Source organism: Heptranchias perlo, chromosome 1 (genome assembly GCF_035084215.1).
Source record: "Heptranchias perlo isolate sHepPer1 chromosome 1, sHepPer1.hap1, whole genome shotgun sequence".
Taxonomy (NCBI): Eukaryota; Metazoa; Chordata; class Chondrichthyes; order Hexanchiformes; family Hexanchidae; genus Heptranchias; species Heptranchias perlo.
Genome location: NC_090325.1, coordinates 35,573,330 through 35,599,236, shown reverse-complemented (window position 1 = coordinate 35,599,236; position 25,907 = coordinate 35,573,330). Strand labels below are relative to the sequence as shown.

At 44.4% G+C, this 25,907-nt stretch overlaps 1 protein-coding gene across 1 annotated transcript in view; it reads right to left on the bottom strand.

Moving 5' to 3' along the window:
- Window positions 1–25,907, bottom strand: part of c1h18orf54 (chromosome 1 C18orf54 homolog) — an 80,710-nt gene that overhangs the window by 32,188 nt on the left and 22,615 nt on the right. The window contains exons 5-6 of the mRNA XM_067984713.1: window positions 12,881–13,744; window positions 7,788–7,938 (exon numbers count right to left, since the gene is read on the bottom strand). Of these exons, the coding sequence (XP_067840814.1) occupies window positions 7,788–7,938; window positions 12,881–13,744 (1,015 nt within the window). The remainder of the gene's footprint in view (window positions 1–7,787; window positions 7,939–12,880; window positions 13,745–25,907) is intronic.

The window sequence follows — 25,907 nt, the reverse complement described above, 5'->3', positions numbered from 1 at the left end:
GTTGTCACAGCCAAACCTCATGACATTCACATATGCACATTTTCCAGCAGATGGGGAGACCAAACGCAGACTATGTTGCTGAACATTTCCGTTCTGTCTTCAAGCATGATCCTGACTTCCGTGGGGCTCACTACTTCAATTCCCCCTCCCATTCCCACTCTGGCCTTTCCATCTTTGACATCTGACTTCAGCCAAGCTCAATCAAACTTCAGGAATACTGGGTGAGAAAGAACAAAACTTCATGCAGCAGTATCTCTTCAGCTTGCTGGAATTCGGCTGTCTGAATTCTGCCTTCAGCAACTTACCTATTCCTCCATTTCCTGCCAGTTTGTTCCATTCATATTTCAGCTTCCCTTCCATTCTGGAACCATTTTATTCACCGTTTGTCTTTTAAAAGTATTTTTACAGACCAAGATGCTCTTTGCACTTTATCCAGAACTTTCCCCCTCTTTCCAGCTTTAAAAAAAAAATCTGCTTTCAGGCTATTAGTCGCATTTTTGTATGGGTTTCTGGGTTTCATTCTTGGATGCTTGGATGTACACCTGAAGTGCAGTGACTGAGAGGGCTAGGGACCAAGAGCTGGAAAGTGGGATTAGGCTGGATAGTTCTTTTTCGGTCAGCACAGCCACAATGGGCTGAATGGCCTCCTTCTGTGCCATAAATTTCGATGATTCTATGATTCCCCTCCCCTCCATGTTTTGGTTAGTTCTATAGAGCACCTGTCCTCTTTTCCAGCTCTGATGAAGGACCTCAATCCAAACAATAAGCTCTTCTTTCTCTTTTCAGGTGCTGACAGATCGGCTTTGCATTTCCAGTTTTGTTTTTAGATTTCAGCATTTGCAGTTTTCCTTTCTAACTCTTCCAGCAGAACTCAGTGGACAGTGACCAGGAGCAAGAACTCCTACTGATTCTTCCCCACCCTGGAACATCCCTACCTGTGCCCTAGCGGAGATAAGCTAAATCAGAAAAGGAGGGACCAGTCTGTATGGTTCCTTGCCACATCAGACAATGTATGCAACCATGGAGCCATAAGAGACTTTAAAAGGTTATATATTCTACAAAGTGTTGCTGTTATCTTTTATATATCGTAATTTCAGCACAGGAGGCCATTATATAACACTACGATTTCAGATTCACAACTGACTGCTTCAGTTTTTAACTGCCATTTAACATTTGTGGTTTCTGAAAGTTTCAAAAAAAAATCTTGGTTTTGGAAATCACTCATTGAGTCAACAGAACCTATTCTTATCAGCAGATGGCTCTGCTGTGCCACACATCACATTTTCAAAAGCTTCTTAGAAACTCCAAGTATTGCACAGAATTTTTTTTTGTTTTTTAGAAAGCCTATCATTTTCAAATAAATAATTCTACAGAACACAAGGTGAAGAACTCAACGCACATCTCAGTGACTTGTTGCTGAGTCTTTATCCCGTGTAATGTAATAAACATTAATAATATAGTAGAACACCCACTATTACTGCAATAATAATGTTGAAAAATTAGTCTCAAAATCAAGGCCATTTCTCTCTCCTCCCTAATCACTTATCGTTACTCAGCTTATTTTGTGTATAGTATGCTGTAGGGAAAATTGCATTAAGCCAATGTGCTTTAATGCTGCATGATGCTCTTTAATTCATCACCTCAAATTGCTCCCATTATTACAGCTCTCCAGATACAAATCAAGTTAAGGAGGGAAAAATCTATAATTTTTCAAAGCTTTAGTGGACACAGTTTGATCATTTCACACACCGAACATTATATTTTACTGAAATCCAATGATGTGTCCCTAACTCTAACTCTTGCCCTTCCTTTTCTGAAAGCTGGGGTACGATTCTACAAACAGTGACAGGACTCTGGTATCTCATCCACACACTTTTTTTTTAAATTGAAGACCAGACAATGAGTGTTGGCGAGTTAGTTGCCAGACCTCCATCACCGGGAACTAGCCTGGGTCTGGAAGCTCGTGGTTAGGAGGGAGTGGAGGAGGATATGCCTTCTGGTGCTACACCACTAGGGGATAGCCTATCACACTAATCACTTATCGTTTTCAGAACACAGACAGCTTAAAGCTTTTTATTTCATTTTATTAACTTAATACTTGAGTTAACGAGGAAAACATCAACACGTTTTGAAACCGCTGAATGTTAAAGCAGGCTTGCATCCTGCGCTCAGCACCAGACCCTATTGCACTCTCTCGTTGGCTTCTATGTTATCATTTTGCAATGGGGTAGATTTTCTCAGTGTGGTTTTTGGGTGGCCAGCTGGTGGAGTGCACCAGTCAGCCACCCAATAATGCCAGCGGGAGGCTCGGTCCATTTTGAGGGCCGGGCCGGGCCTCATCAGCATACAGCTGATGGGCTGCGGCAGAAAACCAGTGCCCTGGAGCAGCCAGTCGGCTCTGGGCCCAGAACAAGGTAAAGTCTGGGTTCCATTCCCAGGAGGGTGGAGGGGTGGGGGTCCCAGTGTGGCGCTGGCCCAGGTTGTCTTGTGGAGCCTGAAGAGACATTCACGCTCCTCCCAGCCTCAAAAGAATAAATAAAAACTTAGCTTCTGGGTTCCTCTTAAGGTGCCACTCAAGAGGCTGTTACACAAGATTAGGGCTCATGGGGTTGGGGTTAATGTATTAGCATGGATTGAGGATTGGTTATCGCACAGAAAACAGAGAGTAGGGAAAAACGGGTCATTCTCAGGTTGGCAGGCTGTAACTAGTGGGGTGCCGCAAGGTTCAACATTTGGGCCTCAACTATTTACAATCTATATTGATGACTTAGATGAAGGGACCGAGTGTAGTGTATCCAAATTTGCTGACGATACAAAGTTAAGTGGGAAAGTAAGCTGTGAGGAGGACGCAAAGAGGCTGCAAAGGGATATAGACAGGTTAAGTGAGTGGCCGAGAAGGTGGAGTATAATGCAGGGAGATGTGAAATTATCCACTTTGGTAGGAAGAATAGAAAAGCAGAATATTTTTTAAAAGGTGAGAGACTAAGAAATGTTGGTATTCAGAGGGATTTGGGTGTCCTTGTACACGAATCACGGAAAGTTAACGTGCAGGTTCAGCAAGCAATTAGGAAGGCAAATGGTATGTTAGCCTTTACTGCATGGGGGTTGGAGTACAAGAGTAAGGAGGTCTTGCTGCAATTATATAAGGCTCTGGTGAGACCACACCTGGAGTACGGTGTACGGTTTTGGTCTCCTTACCTAAGGAAGGATATATTTGCCTTACAAGGGGTGAAACGAAGGTTCACTAGATTGATTCCTGGGATGAGAGGGTTGACCTCTGAGGAGAGATCGAGTAGAATGAGCCTATATTCTCTGGAGTTTAGAAGAATGAGAGGTGAATGAGAAGAATGAAAGTTTTAAAACTCTTAGAGGATTTGACAGGGTAGATGCTGAGAGTCTGTTTCCCCTGGCTGGAGAATCTAGAACCAGGTGTCATAGTCTCAAGGTACGGGGTCGGCCATTTAGGAATCATAGAATGGTTACAGCACAGAAGGCGGCCATTCGGCCCATCGAGCCTGTGTCGGCTCTTTGTAAGAGCAATCCCGTTAGTCCCATTCCCCCACTCTTTCCCCATAGCCCTGTAAGTGTTTTCCCTTCATATATTTTTCCAATTACTTTTTGAAAGCCACGACTGAATCTGCTTCCACCACCCTTTCAGGCAGCACATTCCAGAACATAACTACTTCCTGCCAAAAAAATGTTTTTCCTCACATCGCCTTTGGTTGTTTTGCCAATCACCTTAAATCTGTGTCCTCTGGTTCTCGACCCTTCCGCCAATAGGAACAGTTTCTCTTTATTTACTTTATCTAACCCCTTCATGATTTTGAACACTTTTATCAAATCTCCTCTTAACCTTCTCTGCTCTAAGGAGAACAACCCCAGCTTCTCCAGTCTATCCACATAACTGAAGTCCCTCATCCCTCGAACCATTCGAGTGAATCTTTTCTGCACTCTCTCAAAGGCCTTCACATGCTTCCTAAAGTGCGGTGTCCAGAATTGGACATAATACTCCAGCTGTGGTCGAATCAGTGTTTTATAAATGTTCAACATGACTTCCTTGCCTTTAATTATAAAGCCCAGGATCCCGTATGCTTTTTTAACCACTTTCTCAACTATCCTGCCACCTTCAAAGATTTATGCACATATACACCCAGGTCTCTCTGTTCCTACACCCCCTTTAGAATTGTACCATTTAGTTTATATTGCCTCTCCTCATTTATCCTGCCAAAATGTATCACTTTGCACTTCTCTGTGTTAAATTTCATCTGCCCATTCCACCAGCTTGTTTATGTCCTCTTGAAGTCCATCACTATCCACCTCACTGCTTACTACACTTCCAAGTTTTGTGTCATGGGCAAGTCATTAATACACCCAAGTCCAAGTCATTAATAAATATCAAAAAAAGCAGTGGTCTTAGTACAAACCCCGGGGAGCACCACAGTACACCTCCCTCAAGTCCAAAAAACAACTCTTCACCACTACGCTCTTTCCTCACTTAGCCAATTTCGTATACATGCTGCCACTGCCCCTTTTATTCTATGGGGTTCAATTTTGCTGACAAGCTTATTATGTGGCACTTTATCAAACGCCTTTTGAAAGTCCATATACACATCAACTGCATTACCCTCATCAAAAGACTCAATCAAGTTAGTTAAACACGCTTTGCCTTTAACAAATCCGTGCTGGCTTTCCTTTATTAATTCACACTTGTCCAAATGACTATTAATTTTGACCCGGATTAACATTTCTAAAAGCTTCCCCACCACTGAGGTTAAAAAGACTGGTCTATAGTTGCCAGGTTTATCCTTTCATGCTTTTTTGAACAAGGGTGCAACATTTGCAAATCTCCAGTCCTCTGGCACCACCCCCACATCGAAGAAGGATTGGAAAATTATGGCCAGCACCACTGCAATTTCTACCCTTACTTCCCTCAGCAACCTAGGATGCATCCCATCCGGACTGGGTGACTTATCTACTTTAAGTACAGCCAGCCTTTCTAGTACCTCCTCTTTATCAATTTTTAGCCCATCCAGTATCTCAACTACCTCCTCTTTTACTGTGACTTTGGCTGCATCTTCTTCCTTGGTAAAGGCAGATGCAAAGTACGCATTTAGTACCTCGGCCATGCCCTCTGCCTCCATGAGTATGTCTCCTTTTTGGTCCCTAATCGGCCCCACCCCTCCTCTTACTACCCATTTACTGTTTAGATACCTATAGAAGAAATTTGGATTCCCTTTTATGTTGGCCGCCAGTCTATTTTCATATTCTCTCTTTGCCCCTCTTATTTCCTTCTCCTCTGTACTTTCTATATTCAGCCTGATTCTCACTTGTATTATCAACCTGACATCTATCATACACCCCCTTTTGCTGCTTCATCTTACTCTCTGTCTCCTTCGTCATTCAGGGAGCTCTCGCTTTGGTTTCCCTAACTTTCCCCCTCATGGGAATGTGCCTAGGCTGTCCCCAAACCATTTCCTTTTTAAAGCCCGTCCATTGTTCGATTACAGTTTTGCCTGCCGATCTTTGATTCCAATTTATCCAGGCCAGATCCGTTCTCAACCCATTAAAATTGGCCCTCCTCCAATGAAGTATTTTTATCCTAGATTGCTGCTTGTCCTTTTCCATAGCTAACCTAAACCTTATGATACTATGATCACTGTTCCCTAAATGATCCCCCACTGACACTTGCTTCATTTGACCCACTTCATTCCCCAGAACCAGATCCAGCAATGCCTCCTTCCTCGTTGGACCGAGAAAGTTCAAGAAAGACAGATCAGACAGATCGAGAAAGTTCTCCTGAATACACACCAGAAATTCCTCCCCCTCTTTACTCTTTACACTATTACTATCCCGGTCTATATTAGGATAGTTGAAGTCCCCCATTATCACTACTCTATAGTTCTTGCATCTCTCTGTAATTTCCCTGCAAATGTGCTCCTCTATATCCTTCCCACTAGTTGGTGGCCTATAGAATACACCCAGTAGTGTAATGGCAACTCTATTGTTTCTTAACTCTAACCAAATGGATTCAGTCTTTGATCCCTCAAGGACATCCTCTCTCTCCAGCACCGCAATATTCTCCATCAATACAGCCACCCCCCCCCCCTCCTTTTTTCCTTCCCTATCTTTCCTGAACACCATGTATCCAGGAATATTTAGTACCCAACCCTGCCCTTTTTTGAGCCAGGTCTCTGTAATTGCCACAACGTCGTATTCCTATGTGGCTATTTGCACCTGCAGCTCACCAACTTTATTTACCATGCTTCGTGTGTTTACACACATGCACTGTAAGCCTCTTAGACCTTCTTGCATTCTCTCTTAGTCTGATCCCACCTAATACCATACTTTCCTATGTCGTTGGTACCCAAATGGACCATGACTCATGGCTGTTCCCCTTCTCCCTGCAGAATGTTCTGCACCCTCTCCGTGATGTCCTTTACCCTGGTACCAGGGAGGCAACACACCAAGTGGGACTCACGCCGGTGGTCACAAACGCCTGTCTGTCCCCGACTGTCAAATCCCCTATGAATACCGCATTTCTACACTTCACTGTACCCCCATCTCATGCAGTCCTTTGCCCCACAGTGCCATGCTCAGGACTGCATTCCTTCGAGATGTCGTCACCCTCACTGGTATGCAATGCTGAATACCAGTTTGAGTGTATCACACACCCAGAAGATTCCTGCACTGCCTGCCTCTTCCTACCCTTTCAGGTGGCCACCCACTTGCTATCCTGAACTCTTCGTGGCTGCGGGGTGACCACCTCCTGGAACATATGTTCCAGGAAACCTTCAGCCTCCCTTATGTTCTGCAGTGACTCCAACCGCCCCTCAAGCTCAGAAACTCTCAGCTTGAGCTCGAGTAACTGGAGGCATTTCCTGCATATGAAGCGTCCTGAAGTTCCCACCTGATGCAGGAATTGCAGGCAATGGGTCTCAGCTGCCCATCTATTACATTTAGAATATTTTTTTCTAAACTTCCTTTAGATACTCGATTATTATTAATTTACTTATTGTTTACTTACCCCGATTAACCTACCCTTTTATCTCTCAGAACTCTTCCTCTCTGCTCAGTGTGATGTTCTTAGTGAACCGAGATGAGGAAGAATTTCTTCACTCAGAGGGTTGTGAATCTTTAGAATCCTCTACCCCAGCAGGCTGTGGATGCTGAGTCATTGAGTATATTAAAGACTGAGAACGACAGATTTTTGGACACTAAGGGAATCAAGGGATATGGTGATAACGTGGGAAAGTGGAGTTGCGGCAAAAGATCAGCCACGATCTTATTGAATTGCGGAGCAGGTTCAAGGGGCCCTATGGCCTACTCCTGCTCTTATTTCTTATGTTCTTCAGCTGGACACCAGCTGAAACTGCGAGGAACATGCAGGCCGCACACTGCCATTTTAGGATTCAACTGGGTGCAATCAGGGGCCTATGAACGCCATAAGACCTCGCACTGTATATTAAAAGGGCCTACTGCTTTACTCAGGCGGGCACTCTGACTGCCCAGCACTAGGCCTTTGGGAAGATAACGTTGGCTACACTGGTGGTGATAAGTAAAATTCCACCATTTTCAGGGCGCTACCAGTCCATTTCCACTGGGCAGGAGACCTCAAAATCACCCCAATTACTTTACTGAAAGTCCAACATTAGCATCACCCTGCCATTATTTCATAACACACTTTCTCCTCTACAAGTTCTCTGAATTTGATAGTGCCCTACATTATGGGCCCTGGCCCTTCACCTAGCTTTTACAATAAGGAAAAGAGAAACTTGTGTTTAACTTACAACATAACAGGTGGATTGTCCCAGGATCGATCAGCTTCCAGCACCTCTTCAGTACCAGGACTGCCATAGTTCTGTTGCGGACTGGTCATACGCTGCGAGAATGCCTCGAGAACTTTTTCTGCCTTCTGGATTAGTAAATCTATGTGGTCATCTGAACAGGAGGAGGAGGAGGAGGAGATTCTTGGATGAGACACCATATTGCAGAAAGTGCATTACCATCTACGTATTCTCTAACTCAACCGCCAACCCATTACAGCACCATTCTAATCACAGTAGATACTGCAGACCCACCATTTTGATCGCACATCTGTGAGGAATACCAGCTCAAGAAAAATAAATCTGAATTGCCCAGGTAAAGAAAAAAGGGGAGACCTTCACCCACACATGAGCTATTTGGTCTGTTTCACTTGTTTTAGGCTCGGATTGAGAGAACTGTGACGGATACATACCCAGTATGTCATATCGTGTCTTTTTCTCTATACAGATACTGACTGACCTGCTGTACATTTCCGGCATTTTGTTGTTTTTATTTCAGATTTCCAGCATTTGTGCTTTTTCCTTTGTATTTTACCCAGTTAATTCCTTCAATCTAAAGGATCATTAAACCTAAGGATACAGACAAGTAAAAGGATCTGAACCAAATCCAATCTCCTATCTGTCCCATTTATCCATCAAGGGATATAAAGCAAAAAACTCCCCTCTATTTTTCCTCAAGCATTCTCCCTTTCTTCCCCCCCCTTCCTTTCTGAAGGTACTAACCATTGACCAGTTCCAGGGCCAGTCCCTGCCCTCTGGTAAACTTGCCCAAGTGACCATTGTTCAATATGTGAGCTTTTCACAGTGAGTGTTGGCACACTATTTGACTGTAGGGGATCTCATTCCCAAGACTGATCCTGTCCTGTACATTCACAAAAGTACACTTTCCAGCGGGACTCACTAGAGAGCAGTCAGCAGCAGATTCTCTGGACGATTTTGCCCCTCCGAAGGGCACCAAGACCAATCGCAGTGCCACAACTAATGGCCAGCCTGAAATCAACAAACTCAGCACAGACCTAGGATTTTCTGGTTTGTAAAGCTTATAAGATATTAAGGGGAACGGATAGGGTGGATAGAGAGAAACTATCTCCGCTGGTTGGGGATTCTAGGAGTAGGGGGCACAGTCTAAAAATTAGAGCCAGACCTTTCAGGAGCGAGATTAGAAAACATTTCTACACACAAAAGGTGGTAGACGTTTGGAACTCTCTTCCGCAAACGGCAATTGATACTAGCTCAATTGCTAAATTTAAATCTGAGATCGATAGCTTTTTGGCAATCAAAGGTATTAAGGGATATGGGCCAAAGGCAGGTATATGGAGTTAGATCACAGATCAGCCATGATCTTATCAAATGGCGGAGCAGGCACGAGGGGCTGAATGGCCTACTCCTGTTCCTATGTTTAATCTTATACCCATTTCCACCTGGAGCTCACAGTTCTATCAAAAGTAAAATGCACTGTTATTTTTGAATAAGTGCAGATGTGAAAATCCTGTAGAATCCACTAAACTCTTGTGTTTTTGTACAGTTTTAATTGAAATTCTAACCCTGATGAAAAGTGACTGACTAGTCAAACTGCCGGACATAATAACTAAAGCTGATCAGTTAGGTATTAAAGATGGGAGTTTTTTGCTTTATGAGCAACTCCAGCAGTTGTTTTGTGTATCATTAGGACTGTATAGCATGAACACAACAGTTAACATCGCTGTAGCACAAATTAATGATGTACAGGGTAACAATATAAGTCTGTGCGAGGTATTAGGTAGAAGTTAGCGATAAACAACTGTCGACAAAGCAGGGAGAAACAAAGACTGCAGCTCACCAAAGATGTACTTCATAGTCTGAATCACACCATCAGCAAATTATTTTGATAAGTCAGTTAACTTGCCATCTGATGAAAAAAGTATCATGTCTTCATAATGCCATCAAAGTAACGGACTAAAAACACCAGGATACTGCAATTGCTACTCACTGCCTTGCTGAATGCCCAACTTTGCCAAACAAATATAATAATCCGACAAACTGAATTTTACAGCTGTGTTATGCTGCAGCAAGCCAATCCCAGCTAAAGCTGTCATAATTTTTACAGTCAGAAATGGGAGAATTTATAATGGGGAACAAGGAAATGGCAGAGCAATTAAACAAATACTTTGGTTCTGTCTTCACGGAAGAGGACACAAATAATTTCCCAGAAATGCTAGGGAACCAAGGGACCAGTGAGAAGGAGGAATTAAAGAAAATTAATATTAGTAAAAAAAATTGTGCTGGAGAAATTAATGGGACTGAAAGCCGATAAATCCCCAGGCCTGATAATCTGCATCCCAGAGTACTAAAAGAGGTAGCCATGGAAATAGTGGATGCATTAGTTGTCATCTTCCAAAATTCTATAGATTATGGAACAGTTCCTGCAGATTGGAGGGTGGCAAATGTAACCCCACTATTTAAAAAAGGAGGGAGAAAGAAAACAGGGAACTACAGATGAGTTAGCCTAACATCAGTAGTAGGGAAAATGCTAGAGTCTATTATAAAGGATGTGATAACAGGACATTTAGAAAATATCAACGGGATTAGACAAAGTCAACATGGATTTATGAAAGGGAAATCATGCTTGACAAACCTACTGGAGTTTTTTTTGAGGATGTAACTGGTTAAATAGATAAGGGAGAACCAGTGGTTGTGGTATATTTGGATTTTCAGAAGGCCTTTGATAAAGTCCCACATAAGAAGTTAGTGAGTGTGCAAAATTAAAGCACATGGGATTGGCAGTAATACACTGGCATGGATTGAAAATTGGTTAACAGACAGGAAACAGAGAGTAGAAATAAATGAGGTCTTTTTCAGGGTGGCAGATGGTGACTAGTGGGGTACCTCAGGGATCAGTGCTTGGGCCCCAGCAATTCACAATATATATCAATGATTTGGATGAGGGAACCAAATGTAATATTTCCAAGTTTGCTGACGACACAAAACTAGGTGGGATCATGAGTTGTGAGGAGGATGCAAAGAGGCTTCAAGGCAATTTAGACAGGTGAGTGGGCAAATACATGGCAGATGCAGTATGGTGTGGATAAATGTGAAGTTATCCAGTTCAGAAGGAAAAACAGAAAGGCAGAGTATTATTTAAATGGTGATAGATTGGGAAATGTTGATGTACAAAGGGACTTGGGTGTCCCTGTACACCAGTCACTGAAAGCAAATATGCAGGTGCAGCAAGCAGTTAGGAAGACAAATGGTATGTTGGCCTTCATTGCAAGAGGATTTGAGTACAAGAGCAAGGATGTCTTACTGCAGTTATACAGGGCCTTGGTGAGACCACACCTGGAGTATTGTGTGCAGTTTTGGTCTCCTTACCCAAGAAAGGATATATTTGCCAAAGAGGGAGTGCAGCGAAGGTTCACCAGACTGATTCCTGGGATGGCAGGATTAGCGTATGAGGAGAGATTGGGTCGACTTGGCCTGTATTAACTCGAGTTTAGAAGAATGAGAGGGGATCTCATTGAAACATATAAAATTCTGACAGGGCTAGACAGACTGGATGCAGGGTGGATGTTTCCCCTGGCTGGGGGGTCCAGCATGAGGGGTCACAGTCTCAGGATAGGGGGTAGGACACTTAGGACTGAGATGAGGAGACATTTCTTCAGTCAGAGGGTGGTGAACCTGTGGAATTCTCTACCACAGAAGGCTGTGGAGGCCAAGTCACTGAACACATTTAAGCAGCAGCTAGATAGATTTCTAGACACAAAAGGCATCAAGCGGTATGGGGAGAGAGCGGGAATATGGTATTGAGATAGAGGATCAGCCATGTTCATACTGAAAGACGGAGCAGGCTCGAAGGGCCGAATGGCCTACTCCTGCTCCTAGTTTCTATGTTTCCATCTCCTTTGTTAAGCATCTTAGGACAGTTACAGTGTTAAAGATTATATATAAATGCAAGCTGTTGCTCTGCAGAAATTTCTCATGCTCATGATTATGTTAACAATTGTATTATCCTTGCATACACAGACGCAGTAAGACAGTGATTAATACCCATGCTGATGGCTCGGTTGTGTTTTTAATAGTCAGTTTACATAAAACGACTCCAGAGTCAAATCAGGCTATGCAATACAACCCTAAATGTAAATCACCAATTTTTCTTGCACATGGCACACGAGATTTTTATGGTCAAATAAAAATTAAAAGCTGCAAATGCTAGAAATCTGAAGTAAAAATAGAAAATTCTGGAAATAGGTCAGTCAACATCTGTAAAGAGGAAAGGCCTGTTATGATATTTCAGGTGTGTAACCTTCATTAGACTGATTGGGAAGAGAGTAAAAGAGGGAGAGAACCAATAGATGCACCAATAACCAAGCAGGAAATAACTTGTTAAATGATCTGCAAACAACTTAATAAAAATGTTAGATGACATAAAAGATCATAAATAAAAGGACAAAATAATGTTTAAGTAGTGGGGCAGGGTTTGAAAAGACTCGAGAGGTCAATATACAGCAAAAGCATGAGACACGCTTAAAGAGAAACAAGCTTGCAGCTATAAAATTAAAACAGAAAATACCAGCGAAACATAGTGGATATGCCAATCAAGTAAAGAACACGTCTACACCAAGGGCCCAGACACTGCCTGTTTTCTATTAAAGCAGCCTGCAGGTCATTTAACACATGCTGCAATCCCAACCTCCTTCACTTAGGGAATAACTTGGACTCCACATGGCAACCGTCTAGGGGCACATTTGAAATAATAAGTGCACTGGCCGACATCCCATCAGGATTGCAGCTGCTGAAAAAAACATTAGTGAATAATATAATATCGTGAACAACATGCTCTATATGGGTAATCTGGTCGGTCAAGTACTGTAGAATGAGGTCTGTGAGGGAATATGAAACCAATCCTTCCCAATATACAGTTTTCAAATATCAAAAGGTGAAAGGTCAAAATGCTGAAGTTGGGCTTACATGATGTTGAGATGTTGTTTTACTACTTTTACACATCAACCTTTGTTTACATAAATGAATTAAGTGGCGAGTCCCTAGGTTGACCTTTGTTCCCATACCACACCTTACTCTACCTCTGAAAGGTTTGCTGCAGTGAGAATCTTCCACCTCCTCAGTATTACAGTGGGCAAACCGAGTGGCATGCAAAGGTGTGCTTCTTAAAGTGCTTCTAACGCCACGCTCCGTGTGTTTCTGAAATGTTCGGTCTGCACTCTCTAAATAATTGGCAAACTGCTTATTTTTTGGTCTATATCTAGCAGTACCAGAGTATAGTCTGGAGTCTGTGAGCTCAGTCTCAAATCGAGTGGATAATGGATACTCCCTTTGATTCAGTGCTTTCTGACCACATGAATCGGACTCCAGGTCACAGTCTTGAAGCCAGCAGGGATACTTCAGCTCAGGAATGCTAGTTATCCCAGAGACACCCAGCTCTGATTTTTGGCTGGTTAACCACCTGGGATAATTCTGCCAGGAATTGGAGTCAAATCTATGTTTTCCGAATCTGCAGTCTTCCGCAGGAAGGGATGATGGAATGGAAGGAGTCATGTATTTATCTTTCTCTCGTGGCGACGTTCCTAGATGCGAGACTCGAGATGGTTTGAGGCCAGCAGTCCGGTTGAATTGGCTATAGCCAGTTTTCTCACAAAGCAATGCAAAGCTGTTACGATGCCAATCCTCAGAATATTCCGGAGAGGACTTTGGAGTATGCTTTGTAGACGTGTAGGGATATCTATGGTCGAAGTGGCTTCCCAAATGCTGATCAGTCTGTGTCAAGCACCGCAGGACAGAGGATCGAGTCAATGGTAAAGAGCCATCTGGTGGCATACCCAAAAGGTCATCAGTGGTGAGGCTCGCAAGATCCGGATCACTGGCTATCCGCCTCCTCAAAGGTCGACTGGGAAAATCCAAATCCTTGAAGGGATGTCGCTCTTTGAAAACTACAAGACAAATTAAGGGCTGGTTATTTAACAACAATTGTACTTAACTCCCTCAATAGCTCAGTGGGGCAAAAATAGTGTTCAGTCAGGAACCATGTCAGACAGAACAGAATGGTCCAGGTTTGATGTCCAGTCCGTTCTGAGTTAGCTGATGTCAGCAGACATAGAATTAACAGCACAGAAACAGGTCGTTCAGCCCAACTGGTCTATGCTGGTATTTAAACTCCACACGAGCTTCCTCCCACCCTACTTCATCTAACCCTATCTGCCTATCCCTCTATTCCTTTCTCCCTCGTGTACTTATCCAACTTCCCCTTAAAGGCAGATGTGATAGAATGGGCAGCATACTGTGCCCTGGCCTTTGTTGGGGTGGGGGGGGGGGGGGGGCTGGAAGTAGAAAAAGAATAAAATTCAGGCAGAGTTCCTGCTGCTGGTCATTATCCCGTAACTCCTGCTAGAACCTACGAACGCATGGACATAAGATGGACAGAATCAGGTTTGCCTGTGACCCAGACAGTTGAATAGCTGCCAGCACTCACTGGCTTGGTTTACAGATGAAGAATGGACACTTGGGGCCCGATTTTAGCAGGGATGCGGGTTCTCGGCGGGTGGGCAAGCGGGCACGTTGGTAACGCGCCCGGTGAAATTAGTTGGTTTCCCGCGCGATCGTAGCAGGCAACCCACTAATTGGATTCACTTACCTGCTCCTCCGGGTTCCCCGCTGCTGATCTGCACGTCGGGCGGGCTGCGCATGCGCAGTAAGGTCTGTCAGCTGGAAGCGCTCTATTTAAAGGGGCAGTCCTCCACTGACAGATGCTGCAACCAATAGCAAAGATGACTGCATGGAGCAGCCCAGGGGGAAGGCTGCTCCCAGTTTAATGATGCCTCACCCCAGGTATCAATACATGGGGTGAGGAGGAGGGGGGAGGACAGAGATCTTCCACCCGGCGGGCGGGAGGAAGCGGCCTGCCTCTGCCACCAAGGCCTGGCTCGAGGTGGCAGAGGGGGTCACCTGCGCCACCAACATATCGTCCACCTGCATACAGTGCAGGAGGTGGTCCAATGACCTCAGTAGGTCAGCCAAAGTGAGTACACGTAGTCTTTTCCCTACACTCCGTCTGCCACATCACTGTCCCCACCCCACATCTCCTTCGGCACTGCCAACACTACTCTGTCACATCACCCCTCATACCCACTCAAACCTCATCCTCATCTTACCTGCACCTACTCACCTCGCCAGTACTCATCCCGCCACTACCACTCAACCCAATCCTCATACAATCTCATGGCTCTATCCCATTCTCACCCTCTCGTGCATCTCTCTCACGGCCAGCCTCACTCAACCTGCCACCACCTGTGCTGCAGCCACAGGGCATGCATCACATATGTGCAGTAGGCAGCGTAAGGCAAATGTGTCGTGAGCATGAAGGGGATGCACAAGGGTGTCTGAGGGTTTGTCATGGTTGTTACTTATATTGAATTTCAGAACAACTCACATCACACATTATATTGGTACCTCTACTGCCATGTCTTCGCGAATCCTGTCCGGTTTGTGCAATAATGCCCACTCCTGGGTATCACTATGAGGACCCACCACTGATGCCACCCATTGTGTCACTGCAGAGTGGGTGTAGGTGTATTTGCAGGGCTCTTCTGCGCAGACGACTGAGAGACAATGGCGATGTCCCCAGTTGCACCCTGGAAGGCTGTGGAGGAGAAGTGTGGGAGGGCAGTGGTGACTTTGACAGCGACAGGTAGGAAGATGGTGCACGGGCCAGCCAGGAGCAGCTTGGCATGAAAGAGGCTGCAGATGTCCACGGCTACATGTTGACTGACTCTGAGCCTCCGTGTGCACTGCTGCTCAGGGAGGTCCAGGAGGCTGAGCACGGTCTGTGGAAGCTATGGCGAGGGTAGTGCCCTCTGCGACGCATCTCTCTCTGCGGTAGCCCTCCCTCCTGCTGGACAGGTGGATGTGTCACAGCACTCTGTTGTGGAGCTCCACGTGTCAGAGGTGGACGGCGTGGATGGCGAGGCTGGTGATACTGTTCGCCCTCCGAAGAGGTCATGACTGCAGGTACGGCGGCCCCCATCCGCAAGATGTACATCTGAGGGGGTCCGCAAGGTAGGTACATGTCTCTGGACCCCGGGGTAAGTGTGCAGGTTGGTGACTTTGATGTCAGGAGGAGGGTGGTGGAGGCCAAACTTTGTCCCAAGTGACAGAGTGGCCTCCTGCAATGGGTGAGGGTCTCCCCCCCCACCTGTCAAATGGACCTTTGCAGCTGCCACAGGCTGACAGCTGCAACACGTCCACTCGAGCTGGGAGTGTTTCCCTCAGTGTGGGAAACAGTCCGATGTTGATCAAAAATCACACACAGTCCCTTAATCAGGTCAGTTAATGACCTGAAATACCAAACTAAATATTGTCAAGTGGCATCCCGCTGGCTTTAATTGCCTGCGGGATTCCCACCAGCGGGGGCTGCACGCGCACGCCGGCGCGTCAGCGGGGAACCCGGAAGTGGGCGGGATCGAGGCGCGATCCGGTCCCGCTCCTGGATTTCGCGATTTTCGGGGCCCCCCTGCCGAGAACGCACCCGATAGCGGGTGCTAAAATCGAGCCCTTGGTCAAAGTACTTCCAAAATTCTATAGATTCTGGAACAGTTCCTGCAGATTGGAGGGTGGCAAATGTAACCCCGCTATTTAAGAAAGGAGGGAGAGAGAAAACAGGGAACTACAGACCTATTAGCCTGACATCAGTAGTAGGGAAAATGCTAGAATCTATTATAAAGGATGTGATAACAGGACATTTAGAATACAATAATAGGATTTGGCAGCATCAACATGGATTTATGAAAGGGAAATCATGTTTGACAAACCTACTGGAGTTCTTTGAGGATGTAACTAGTAGAATAGATAAGAGGGAACCAGTGAATGTGGTGTATTTGGATTTTCAGAAGGCTTTCGATAAGTTCCCACACAAGAGGTTGGCGAACAAAGTTAGAGCATATGGAATTGGGGGTAATATACTGGCATGGATTGAGAATTGGTTAACAAACAGAAAACAGAGAGTAGGAATAAACGGGTCTTTTTCAGGTTGGCAGACTGTGACTAGTGGGCTACCGCAGGGATCAGTGCTTGGGCCCCAGCTATTCACAATCTATATCAATGATTTGGATGAGGGGACCAAATGTAATATTTCTAAGTTTGCTGATGACACAAAACTAGGTGGGATTGTGAGTTGTGAGGAGGATGCAAAGAGGCTTCAAGGGGATATAGACAGGCTAAGTGAGTGGGAAAAAACATGTTAGATGGAATATAATGCGGAAAAATGTGAAGTTATCCACTTTGGTAGGAAAAACAGAAATGCAGAGTATTTTTAAATAGTGAGAGATTGGGAAATGTTGATGTTCAAAAGGGACCTGGGTATCCTTGTACATGAGTCACTAAAAGCTAACATGCAGATGCAGCAAGCAATTAGGAAGGGAAATGGTATGTTGGCCTTTATTACAAGAAGATTTGAGTACAGGAGTAAATATGTTTTACTGCAATTATATAGGGCCTTGATGAGACCGCACCTGGAGTACAGTGTACAATTTTGGTCTCCTTACCTAAGAAAGAATATACTTGCCACAGAGGGAGTGCAACAAAGGTTCACCAGACTGATTCCTGGGATGGCGGGATGAGGAGAGATTGAGTAGACTAGGCCTGTATTCTCTAGAGTTTAGAAGAATGAGAGGTGATCTCATTGAAACATATAAAATTCTGACAGGGCTAGACAGACTGGATGCAGGGAGGATGTTTCCCCTGGCTGGGGAGTCTAGAACCAGGGGTCACAGTCTCAGAATAAAGGGTAGGCCATTTAGGACTGAGATGAGGAGAAATTTCTTCAGAGGGTGGTGAATCTTTGGAATTCTCCACCCCAGACGGCTGTGGAGACTCAGTCATCGAGTACATTCAAAACAGAGATCGATAGATTTCTAGATAGTAAAGACATCAAGGGATATGGGGATGGTGCAGGAAAATGGCGTTGAGGTAGAAGATCAGCCATGATCTTGTTGAATGGCGGAGCAGGCTCGAGGGGCCAGATGGCCCTGCTCCTATTTCTTACGATCTTATGTACTAAAGGCCGGTCAGTGCCCATGTAATTGTACCTAGGCATAAATCAATAACTTCAGGAGAGGAAAAGAGAAAATTGAAGAACAAAAGTCTGCTCAATAATGTGGGAGGCAGTGGTATATATTTTTGAAAATAAAATAAAAAGTAAAGAATGCTTAAATTTTGGAGAAAATATGGACTGGCACAATATGAAGGTGACTTTAAAAAGTTAGAATATCTAAAATAAGTAATCTTATACTTAGAATAAAATTTGCTACAGACATTTAATAACAGTAATAGTTATCCTCCCACCTTGTAGTCTTTTGCTTTTTAAGGTCATCCTGAGTTATTATCCAAATAAGTAAAAACAAACTGGATGTTCAAAAGTAACCCAGTGGGTTGACGCATGATATTTTACATCAGACTTTATAATGCACACAAACGTCCCACAAATGAATAAGCTAGAAGGAATACATTTCCAACCTCCCTTATGAATCCCTACATTACAAGTGACTGTACTTCATTGATTGTAAAGCGCTTTGGGAAGTCCTGAGGTTGAGAAAGGCACTTTCTAAATGCAAGTTCTTTCTTTGTTACATTAGCAAAAAGTGAAGAACTGAAAAAAAAAGCAGCAGCAGCAGCCCTTCCAGGAATAGTAGGAGGTCGCAAACTACCTCCCTTAAGCCATGGTCACAAATTACAACATCACAAGCAGACCCAAGTTAGTACTCAATGTTTGTGAAGTAGAGTTGGCAGCAACAAAAATTAAGAGACAAACTAGGAGTCTAAAGGTCCATTTCTAGTCATAAAAAAATAGAATGGATATAATTCTACATGTGGATGAGAGTTAAATGAAGCTCAGTGACTAAATGCACCATGTGTTATGATACTGAACCATACACACCAGATAAGTTCACACCTCATTTCCCTGAGTTAGCTGATTAGAAACAATTTTACAACACCAAGTTATAGTCCAGCAATTTTATTTTAAATTCACAAGCTTTCGGAGATTTTCTCCTTTCTCAGGCAAATGTTTCAAGATCTCCTTGAAGCCTACGCATTTATACATATTGAACAATAATAAATGGTGTTTACAGACTGCCCCTGCAACTGCCCGTTGCCAAGGCAATCACCGTGTTCAGACAGAGAGGTGTTACCTGCAGAACCTCCGAATACACATTCAATAAAAAAACAAACAGGGAAAAAAAAACAGAGAAAAAAAAAACAGAGAGAGGCAGACCTTTAGACTCCTAGTTTGTCTCTTAATTTTTGTTGCTGCCAACTCTACTTCACAAACATTGAGTACTAACTTGGGTCTGCTTGTGATGTTGTAATTTGTGACCATGGCTTAAGGGAGGTAGTTTGCGACCTCCTACTATTCCTGGAAGGGCTGCTGCTGCTGCTTTTTTTTTTCAGTTCTTCACTTTTTGCTAATGTGTGTTTTTTTTTCTCTGTTTTTTTTTCCCTGTTTGTTTTTTTATTGAATGTGTATTCGGAGGTTCTGCAGGTAACACCTCTCTGTCTGAACACGGTGATTGCCTTGGCAACGGGCAGTTGCAGGGGCAGTCTGTAAACACCATTTATTATTGTTCAATATGTATAAATGCGTAGGCTTCAAGGAGATCTTGAAACATTTGCCTGAGGAAGGAGAAAATCTCCGAAAGCTTGTGAATTTAAAATAAAATTGCTGGACTATAACTTGGTGTTGTAAAATTGTTTACAATTGTCAACCCCAGTCCATCACCGGCATCTCCACATCATTAGCTGATTAGAGACAGAGGAACAGTAGATTGCCTAAAATTAATTTTCATTTCCTTGAGCTAGGGAGGGGAAAGAAATCAGCCAGATTCCCACTTCTGATCAATGCCTAGCAACCTATGCTGGAAGATGCAAGTGAGTGTACAGGAAGAGACTTGCCTGTGTTGGCCACATGGTAAAATAGCCTGCCAACACTCTCTTTGGCCTTAGAAGTGAGTGAGGTATTGGGAGGGTGACAGACACCTCCTCCCCATAGAACCATACCCCTGCAAGGGTCAGTGCCTTCTGGAGAGATGGCGAGTCTCTTCACAGTAACAAAACACAAGAGTGAATTTTGGTTTTCAGACGAGATAGAGAAAGGGATAAAAAAGGAGGGGGGGGGGGGGGGTGGCAATATTGGTTAAAGAAACAATTACAGCCGTGAGGAGGGATGAACCTGGCCACGGTGCCATGAAGGTGGCAGTGGCCAGGTTCATGGCACCGTGGCTGGCTCTGCTGCACAGGAGGGCAGGAAAAAGAGTGGCAGAGCTATAGTGATAGGGGACTCGATTGTAAGGGGAATAGACAGGCGTTTCTGCGGGCGCAACCGAGACTCCAGGATGGTATGTTGCCTCCCTGGTGCAAGGGTCAAGGATGTCTCGGAGCGGCTGCAGGACATTCTGGAGGGGGAGGGTGAACAGCCAGTTGTCGTGGTGCATATAGGCACCAACGATATAGGTAAAAAACAGGATGAGGTCCTACAAGCTGAATTTAGGGAGTTAGGAGTTAAACTAAAGAGTAGGACCTCAAAGGTAGTAATCTCAGGATTGCTACCAGTGCCACGGGTTAGTCAGAGTAGGAATGACAGGATAGCTAAGATGAATACGTGGCTTGAGAGATGGTGCAAGCTGGAGGGATTCAAATTCCTGGGCCATTGGAACCGGTTCTGGGGGAGGTGGGACCAGTACAAATTGGACGGTCTGCATCTGGGCAGGACTGGAACCAATGTCCTAGGGGGAGTGTTTGCTAGTGCTGTTGGGGAGGGTTTAAACTAATGTGGCAGGGGGATGGGAACCGATGCAGGAAGTCAGTGGGAAATAAAGTGGTGACAGAAACAAAAGGCAGTAAGGGAGAGTGTACAGAACATGACCGGACAGATGGTCTGAGAAAGCAGGGCAAAGACCAAGGGAAGTCTAGATTAAACTGCATTTATTTCAATGCAAGAAGTCTGATGGGCAAGGCAGATGAACTCAGGGCATGGATGGGTACATGGGACTGGGATGTTATAGCTATTACTGAAACATGGCTAAGGGAGGGGCAGGACTGGCAGCTCAATGTTCCAGGGTACAGATGCTATAGGAAAGATAGAGCAGGAGGTAAGAGAGGAGGGGGAGTTGCGTTCTTGATTAGGAAGAACATCACGGCAGTAGTGAGAGGGGATATATCCGAGGGTTCGCCCACTGAGTCCATATGGGTAGAACTGAAAAATAAGAACGGAGAGATCACTTTGATAGGATTGTACTACAGACCCCCAAATAGTCAACGGGAAATTGAGGAGCAAATATGTAAGGAGATTACAGACAGCTGCAAGAAAAATAGGGTGGTAATAGTAGGGGACTTTAACTTTCCCAACATTGACTGGGACAGCCATAGCATTAGGGGCTTGGATGGAGAGAAATTTGTTGAGTGTATTCAGGAGGAATTTCTCATTCAGTATGTGGATGGCCCGACTAGAGAGGGGGCAAAACTTGACCTCCTCTTGGGAAATAAGGAAGGGCAGGTGACAGAAGTGTTAGTGAGGGATCACTTTGGAACCAGTGATCATAATTCCATTAGTTTTAAGATAGCTATGGAGAAGGATAGGTCTGGCCCAAAAGTTAAAATTCTAAATTGGGGAAAGGCCAATTTTGATGGTATTAGACAGGAACTTTCAGAAGTTGATTGGGAGAGTCTGTTGGCAGGCAAAGGGACGTCTGGTAAGTGGGAGGCTTTCAAAAGTGTGTTAACCAGGGTTCAGGGTAAGCACATTCCTTATAAAGTGAAGGGCAAGGCTGGTAGAAGTAGGGAACCTTGGATGACTCGGGAGATTGAGGCACTAGTCAAAAATAAGAAGGAGGCATATGACATGCATAGGCAGCTGGGATCAAGTGGATCCCTTGAAGAGTATAGAGATTGCCGGAGTAGAGTTAAGAGAGAAATCAGGAGGGCAAAAAGGGGATATGAGATTGCTTTGGCAGATCAGGCAAAGGTGAATCCAAAGAGCTTCTACAAATACATAAAGGGCAAAAGGGTAACTAGGGAGAGAGTAGGGCCTCTTAAGGATCAACAAGGTCATCTATGTGCGGAACCACAAGAGATGGGTGAGATCCTGAATGAATATTTCACATCGGTATTTACGGTTGAGAAAGGCATAGATGTTAGGGAACTTGGGGAAATAAATAGTGATGTCTTGAGGAGTGTACATATTACAGAGAGGGAGGTGCTGGAAGTCTTAACGCGCATCAAGGTAGATAAATCTCCGGGACCTGATGAAATGTATCCCAGGACGTTATGGGAGGTTAGGGAGGAAATTGCGGGTCCCCTAGCAGAGATATTTGAATCATCCACCGCTACAGGTGAGGTGCCTGAAGATTGGAGGGTAGCAAATGTTGTGCCTTTGTTTAAGAAGGGCGGCAGGGAAAAGCCTGGGAACTACAGACCAGTGAGCCTGACATCTGTAGTGGGTAAGTTGTTAGAGGGTATTCTGAGGGACAGAATCTACAGGCATTTGGAGAGGCAGGGACTAATTAGGAACAGTCAGCATGGTTTTGTGAGAGGAAAATCATGTCTCACGAATTTGATTGAGTTTTTTGAAGGGGTAACCAAGAAGATAGATGAGGGCTGTGCAGTAGACGTGGTCTACATGGACTTCAGCAAAGCATTTGACAAGGTACCGCATGGTAGGTTGTTACATAAGGTTAAATCTCATGGGATCCAAGGTGAGGTAGCCAATTGGATACAAAATTGGCTTGACGACAGAAGACAGAGGGTGGTTGTCGAGGGTTGTTTTTCAAACTGGATGCCTGTGTCCAGCGGTGTGCCTCAGGGATCGGTGCTGGGTCCGCTGTTATTTGTTATTTATATTAATGATTTGGATGAGAATTTAGGAGGCATGGTTAGTAAGTTTGCAGATGACACCAAGATTGGTGGCATTGTGGACAGTGAAGAAGGTTATCTAGGATTGCAACGGGATCTTGATCAATTGGGCCAGTGGGCCGATGAATGGCAGATGGAGTTTAATTTAGATAAATGTGAGGTGATGCATTTTGGTAGATCGAATCGGGCCAGGACCTACTCCGTTAATGGTAGGGCGTTGGGGAGAGTTATAGAACAAAGAGATCTAGGAGTACAGATTCATAGCTCCTTGAAAGTGGAGTCACAGGTGGATAGGGTGGTGAAGAAGGCATTCAGCATGCTTGGTTTCATTGGTCAGAACATTGAATGCAGGAGTTGGGATGTCTTGTTGAAGTTGTACAGGGCATTGGTGAGGCCACACTTGGAGTACTGTGTACAGTTCTGGTCACCCTATTATAGAAAGGATATTATTAAACTAGAAAGAGTGCAGAAAAGATTTACTAGGATGCTACCGGGATTTGATGGTTTGACTTACAGGGAGAGGTTAGACAGACTGGGACTTTATTCCCTGGAGAGTAGGAGGTTAAGGGGTGATCTTATAGAAGTCTATAAAATAATGAGGGGCATAGATAAGGTCGATAGTCAAAATCTTTTCCCAAAGGTAGGGGAGTCTATAACGAGGGGGCACAGATTTAAGGTGAGAGGGGAGAGATACAAAAGGATCCAGAGGGGCAATTTTTTCACTCAAAGGGTGGTGAGTGTCTGGAACGAGCTGCCAGAGGCAGTAGTAGAGGCGGGTACAATTTTGTCTTTTAAAAAGCATTTGGACAGTTACATGGGGAAGATGGGTATCGAGGGATATGGGCCAAGTGCAGGCAATTGGGACTAGCTTAGTGGTATAAACTGGGCGACATGGACATGTTGGGCCGAAGGGCCTGTTTCCATGTTGTAACTTCTATGATTCTATAAATGAGGTCATATGGGTTGAGCCAAAAAAGGAGCAATCACGTTGCTGGGAGTGTACTATAGACCTCCAAATAGTCAGAGGGAGATAGAAGAGCAAATATGTAGGCAGATTTCTGAGAAGCGCAAAAGCAATTGGGCAGTATTGGTAGGTGATTTCAACTACCCTAATATTAACTGGGATAGAATCAGTATAAAAGGTATAGGGGGTGCAGAATTCTTAAAAGGCATTCGGGAGAACTTTTTTAGCCAGTACGTAGCAAGCCCAACAAAAGAGGGGATAGTTCCGGGCTTAGTTTTAGGGAATGAAGTTGGGCAGGTGGAAGGGATATCAGCGGGAGAGCATTTTGGTAGTAGTTATCATAATTCAGTTAGCATAGTTATGAAAAAGGACAAAGATAGACCAGAAGTAAAAGTTCTCAATCGGGGAAAGGCCAATTTTACTAAGCTGAGAAATGATTTAGCAAAAGTGAACTGGAAACAGCTACTTGAAGGTAAATCAGTGTCAGAGCAGTGGGAGGCATTCAAGGAGAAGATAGTGAGGGTTCTGAGCAAATATGTTCCCACAAAGAAAAAGGGTGGGACTGCCCAATCTAGAGCCCCCTGGATGTCAAGGAGCATACAGGGTAGAATAAGGCAAAAAAACAGGAAGCTTATGTCAGATACCTAGAGCTCATTACTGCAGAAAGCCTAGAGGAGTATAGAAAGTGCAGGGGTGAAATGAAAAAGGAAATTAGGAAAGCAAAGAGAGGGCTTGGAAAAATATTGGCAAGTAAAATCATGGAAAACCCAAAGATGTTTTATAAATACATAAAGAGCCAAAGGATAACTAAGGAAAGAGTAGGGCCTATTAGAGACCAAAAAAGGTAACCTGTGTGTGGAGGCGGAAAACGTGGGTATGGTTCTTAATGAATACTTTGCATCTGTCTTCACGAAAGAGAGGTGCACAATGCAGAGATTGTAGTTAGAGAGGAGGAGTGGGAAATATTGGATGGGTAAACATAGTGAGAGAGGAAATATTAAAGGGTTTAGCATCTTTGAAAGTAGATAAATCGCCAGGCCTGGATGAAATGTATTCCAGGCTGTTAAGAGAAGCCAGGGAGAAAATAGTGGAGTTTCTGACCATCATTTTCCAATCCTCCCTGGCTTTAGGCGTGGTGCCGGAGGATTGGAGGACTGCTAACTCTGTACCGTTGTTTAAATAGGGAGAAAGGGATAGACCAAGTAATTACAGGCCAGTCAGCCTAACCACGGTGGTGGGCAAATTATTGGAAACAATTCAATGAGGGACAGTAATAATCGTCATTTAGAAGGGCACAGATTAATCAAGGACAGTCAGCATGGATTTGTTAAGGAAAGGTCGTGTCTGACTAACTTGACTGAGTTTTTTGGGAAGGTAATAAAGAGGGTCGATGAGGGTAGCGCGTTTGATGTAGTCTACATGGATTTTAGCAAGGCTTTTGATAAGGTCCCACATGGCAGACTGGTCAGAAAAGTAAAAGTCCATGGGATCCATGGGAAAATGGCAAATTGGATCCAAAATTGGCTTAGTGGCAGGAAGCAAAGGGTAACGGTCGACAGGTGTTTTTGTGATAGAAAGGCTATTCCCAGTGGGGTTCTGCAGGGCTCAGTACTCGGCCCTTGCTTTTTGAGGTATATATCAATGATTTAGACTTAAATGTAGGGGGGCATGATTAAGAAGTTTGCAGATCATACAAAAATTGGCCATGTGGTTGATAGTGAGGAGGAAAGCTGTAGACTGCAGGAAGACATCAATGGACTGGTTAGGTGGGCAGAAAGGTGGCAAATGGAATTCAATCCGGAGAAGTGTGAGATAATGCATTTGGGGAGGGCAAACAAGGCAAGGGAATTCACAATAAATGGGAGGATACTGAGAGGTGTAGAGGAACAGGGGGACCTTGGAATGCATGTCCACAGATCCCTGAAGGTAGCAGGACAGGTAGATAAGGTGGTTAAGAAGGAATACGGGATACTTTCCTTTATTAGCTGAGGCATAAACTAAAAGAGCACGGAGGTTATGCTGGAACTGTATAAAACACTAGTAATGCCACAGCTTGAGTACTGTGTATAGTTCTGGTCACCACATTACAGGAAAGATGTGATTGCACTGAGAGGGTACAGAGGAGATTTATGAGTATGTTGCCAGGACTGAAGAATCTTAGCTATGAGGAAAGATTGGATAGGCTGGGGTTGATTTTTTTGGAACAAAGGCGGCTGAGGCGAGATTTAATTGAG